Raw genomic sequence first — 4,678 nt, forward strand, 5'->3', positions numbered from 1 at the left:
CCCCCGATCTCTACCTGCTGGAGCAAAAAAAACCCCCAATCTCTACCTGCTGGAGATAGTCTTACAACGGAAGAGTAAGTAAAACAAACTTTGTGATGCACTAAGCTATTTAGTGTACATTTTGATATAAGCTTTTTAGATGTACTGTATTGTCCAGTAAATGGTTCTGGTTCATGCTGCATATCTTAGTGATTCATACAATTGAAAAGTAGGCATCCATTAATCAATTGGAACCAATCAACTGTATTACCTAATTCTCACCACACGCCTCAAATTTCAGTCTCGTAAAACAAGCCTTTTTACTCAAGAGCTCTTATGTTATGTGTGTAGCTATCATGGTGCATTCTCCAGCTTGCCAAAGCAGGCCACTCATATATTTGATTCATCTTACTTCAGGATTTTTGCTTTTCTTATTAGATTTATTTGTATTCTTTGAGATTATCACTAAACACTTAAAGTTTTGGAGTTTGAACTTTGACATTTCTGTTATTAGAATTATGATCATGTCTTTTTTTCATATAAAATAGTGATAATCTAATTTTCTTGGATAGTTACCAAAATGGGGTTTGCTTTATAAATATTAAAGAAGAATGTTTCTAATATCATAGTCCTTAATTTTACATCTTCAGATGTATATATGTATATATGTACACATGTACACGTATAATACCTCTCCATACATACTGATTAAGTGTACTTCACAGTCTCAATTATCAGTCTGATTAAGTGTACCTCTCCATACATACTGTTAAAAGTAGGACCCGTACCACAGACCACAAAGCTCCATGAGTCCCATAGCTGTTATCATTGACAACCTAATTAGCCATCATTTCTCTGCAATTATTAGTGTGCCACAAACGCTACAGAAACCTTTGAAAACTTTAGCAAGTCCTGACATATTACATGACCAATTCTGTTATTGTTGACCAGTCTTTCCACGGGACTTTTAAATTCTCAACTAAATTCATATTTCCTGCACATATGGGGAAAAATCACTTTGCATATGCTTGCATGAATAGATATGTAGTTTAGATTCATATGCTTATGCTATAATCCAAATTACAGGAGGTGAAGTTTTGTGCGTACTTGAATGCAACGGAAAGATATTATGATGTTCATAGTCCCAAAAAAAGCAATATGGGATTAAATATGGATGTCACTTTATCCTTGCATGATAGATTTGTAGATTACATTCATATGCTTATGCTATTATCCAAATAACAGGAGGTGAAGTTTTTTGCACTCCTGCACGCAAAAAGAAATGTGATGGTGTTCATACTCCTAAAATAAAGCATTATGACATTAAATGTGGATGACATTTTATTATTGACTAACCTAAAGTAGGCAGCATGTTTTACCTGGCAGTTCGTAGATGGTAGTCACTTCTAAACCGTCTTAACTCTGTACAGGCTCATGTAAGAGGTTACCGTGAAAGGAAGAAATACCAATTTCAATGGACAGTTGGTGTCATTGAGAAAGCTGTTCTGCGATGGCGTAGGAAAGGTGTTGGTTTACGAGGATATCGAGCAGAACCAGAATCAGTTGATGAGGGGGATGAAGAAGTAGAGGAGGACATACTCAAGGTTTTCCGGAAGCAAAAGGTAGATGCAGCTGTTGACCAAGCAGTATCAAGGGTACTTTCTATGGTGGAGTCTCCAACGGCAAGGCAACAGTATCGCCGAATGCTCGAAAGATATGCTGAAGCCAAGGTAACAAACTTCAGTGTTTGAAACCAAACTATAGAACTCTTCTGTGAAAAGGCTTCATTAATCCCCACAAACACATACGCACAAAAATAGGAAGGCTTATCCAATAACAAATGTTGCAAAGTACTGTAACTGTTTCCCTTGCTTTACAAGAATGGGGAATATTTTTCCAATTTTCAAACACTCAAAAGTTCTTACGAGCCAATTTAAGCGTAGACTACCAGTTGCTTATTCTTTTATACAACACACTCATTGGAATCAGATATCCAGATATCCTGCTTAAAATCATCATCTATTTGGGTCCACGGAGAGGAAATTCAAGAAATGGATTCAAGCAGCTCAAGCTGAAGAAAAGAAAAATACAAGGCTAACAAAATACTAATGTTTTCAGGATTATATAGCTAATTTCAAGTCTTGAAGAACCATTTAACTGCTTTGCAAAGAAGGGTACAGTTACAGAGCTTTTGCACAGAACATTCCTGGAAGAAAAATAACCTGATGAAACCCCTGCACTACTGTATTAATTTATGAGTTAATTGCGGATGGACCCCATTACTATTGCTAAAGTGAGGATGGACCCCCTGAATGAATTATTTCTTCTTGTTGACTTTTAGAAGAGCAAAAAAAAAGTGCACTCACGGGGTCTATCTAGACCAATGGAACTACTGGGGGACTATCGCAATGTTTTCCTTAATCTATTTATGTGAAACTATATCCATAATTTATTTTACCTCTCCCTCAATTTTATTCATATTTACTCAATATTTTCACGTAGTACCTTTATGTCAGGATAGTGACCTTTTGTAGATTGAAATGTTAATCTAGTCAATTTTTGCTCTGGGGAATCCTTAAGAATTACTACATAATACTTCCTGAGTTTTCTAATATTGATAATTGCTATCATGATGATAGTGAAGGTTCTTTTCCAATCTGTTTTTTTCCACAGTTTTGTGCTTTCATTTGCATATTACTGTTTATCTTTCATAATTTCTATTGTACCACTTACTGGGGAAAAAATTGACTGATACATACATGCATAAGTTAATTGGGATTGAAGAATAGGGTTGGGTAAATAGATAAAATTCGAATATATAGGGGTATGAATTCGCTTGTTTTTTCCTGTGTTGTGTGTTAATGAGGAGGGGCACCTTGTCAAGGAACATGGGACACGTTTTCTGGGTTTCAGACCAAGAATGGGTTGTCAGTGTAAGTTCCCAATTAAAGTTACCCTTTCATTATCATTTGATTTTAGGTTATTGGTTACACCATTACTGATATAGTAGTAAATATTTAAATATTTTTTTGTAAATTTTCAAGTAGATTTGTTTCCTTTTTAAGCTTATGTTTGAAGGACCTACATTCACTTTCACTCATGTTCATATTTGAAGGTTGCATGTTGTAAATACAATATATGGATGCAGCATAGTGCGTAGATGTAGATATGCCAAATCCTTGAAATCCAAGATACTCTATTTGTTGATATTGTGTTATGGAAGTAAAAAGACCGTACACCCCTGGGTGAAACAATATGTTTTTTTATCTATAACATGTATGTGTAGGATTACAATGGTTAAAAAAAGCTCAAGTAATATAAAAGATTGACATGTTATACATAATTAACGAAGAAAGGAGAATTAGTGGCAGGCTAGAGAACACGGATAGGAGTTGAGAAGAATATGTTAATGATCAACTTAGTAGAGGAGGTAGCCCTCAACGGAACTGAGTGGTGATATAGTAGGATTCATGTAAACGGACCCCTAAAATTAGGGATAAAGGATTTGTTGTTGTGTTGCATAAATCAATGTTGCAAGAGCAATCATAACTCATAGGGAAACAGACCAATCATATCGATGCAGTTAAGAAGTTAGAAGTTATAGAAGTCAACATAGGAGAATTTGGGATGAGGCAGTATTTAATATTTGTGGAAGTTTGGGAGTTTTCTGTAATTAGCTTTATTTCATTCCTTAAGTCAAAACAATCAAACTCCGGTTAGCTCAGTGAAATGTGCAGGTTTGTCAGTTTGGTCCTTTTGCCAGCAAGAATCTTTGAAATGATGTTGCTGTAGCTGTAAATTAGTGGAGGAAACAACTTGTGAATGATAAACTTTGATAATTCTGTTTACTGCAGGCTGAGTTGGGTACTTCAGATGAAGCAACATCCAGGCCGAATGACGATTTTCAGATCACAGAGAGCAATGACTTGATGTTTTGACGGTTTCTTGAATTACCAAATCAGCAACATGTGAATAATGCGCACAGCTTCTTGTATAGTCTGTATCCGGTTGCTCTGGTGTGATTTGGTTTCTTCAGGTTGCTCTTGTAAATTTCTTGTGCGTTAATGATGTAAGTATGTTCAGTGGGTCTAATAAGCGGTGAAAATGGGTGATTAATAGTTGTTAGCGGCTATCCAGTTTCGACACAGAAGCAGGCAGGCAGGCGGTTTCACATTTTCTATTCTTACCCAACGTCAGAAAATGGAGAGAAAGGGGACAAAATTGTTGGTCCATGTATGTATCAAGTAATTTTCGTCACGACGTTTGTTGGGTTTACGCACAGTAAAAATCTCCCGAGTATGTCTGTTGTGTAAAAGCATTAGCAATCATAAAAATTTGTAAATTGGTTTGCGAATAGAAATTAATTGAAGAGAAATGAAGGAAAAGCAATGAATCCTTGTTATCTACTCTACGAATCAACGGGAGCGGACAGCAAAGTGAAGACAAAAATCTGACTGACTGACCGACGATTTTTTGGTGTGAAAAGTGTTAAAGTTACCATAATTAGGCATTTACGTTGGCGGAAAGTTTTTATTGAAAAATAAGGGAGTTTTGCATATATACCCCTTCATCTCCAATATTTTCAGATTTACCTCTCAAGTTCTAAATTTTTTAATTAAAAAAATATCCCTCCCTTTCCACCATCTCCTCCATTCTCTTATCGTCCCGATCCGCGACCTCCCATTCTCTCTCCCTCTCC

The 4,678-nt window shown here is 36.0% G+C and overlaps 1 protein-coding gene across 2 annotated transcripts in view; it reads left to right on the top strand.

Moving 5' to 3' along the window:
• LOC109824701 (calmodulin-binding transcription activator 4-like) overlaps positions 1–4,372 on the top strand; it is a 25,338-nt gene extending 20,966 nt beyond the window's left edge. For both annotated transcript variants that reach the window (XM_020391343.1, XM_020391344.1), the window contains exons 10-11: positions 1,410–1,709; positions 3,834–4,372. In XM_020391343.1, coding sequence (XP_020246932.1) covers positions 1,410–1,709; positions 3,834–3,917 — 384 coding nt within the window. In that variant the 3' untranslated portion in view covers positions 3,918–4,372. The remainder of the gene's footprint in view (positions 1–1,409; positions 1,710–3,833) is intronic.

Source organism: Asparagus officinalis, chromosome 9 (assembly GCF_001876935.1).
Source record: "Asparagus officinalis chromosome 9, Aspof.V1, whole genome shotgun sequence".
Classification (NCBI taxonomy): Eukaryota; Viridiplantae; Streptophyta; class Magnoliopsida; order Asparagales; family Asparagaceae; genus Asparagus; species Asparagus officinalis.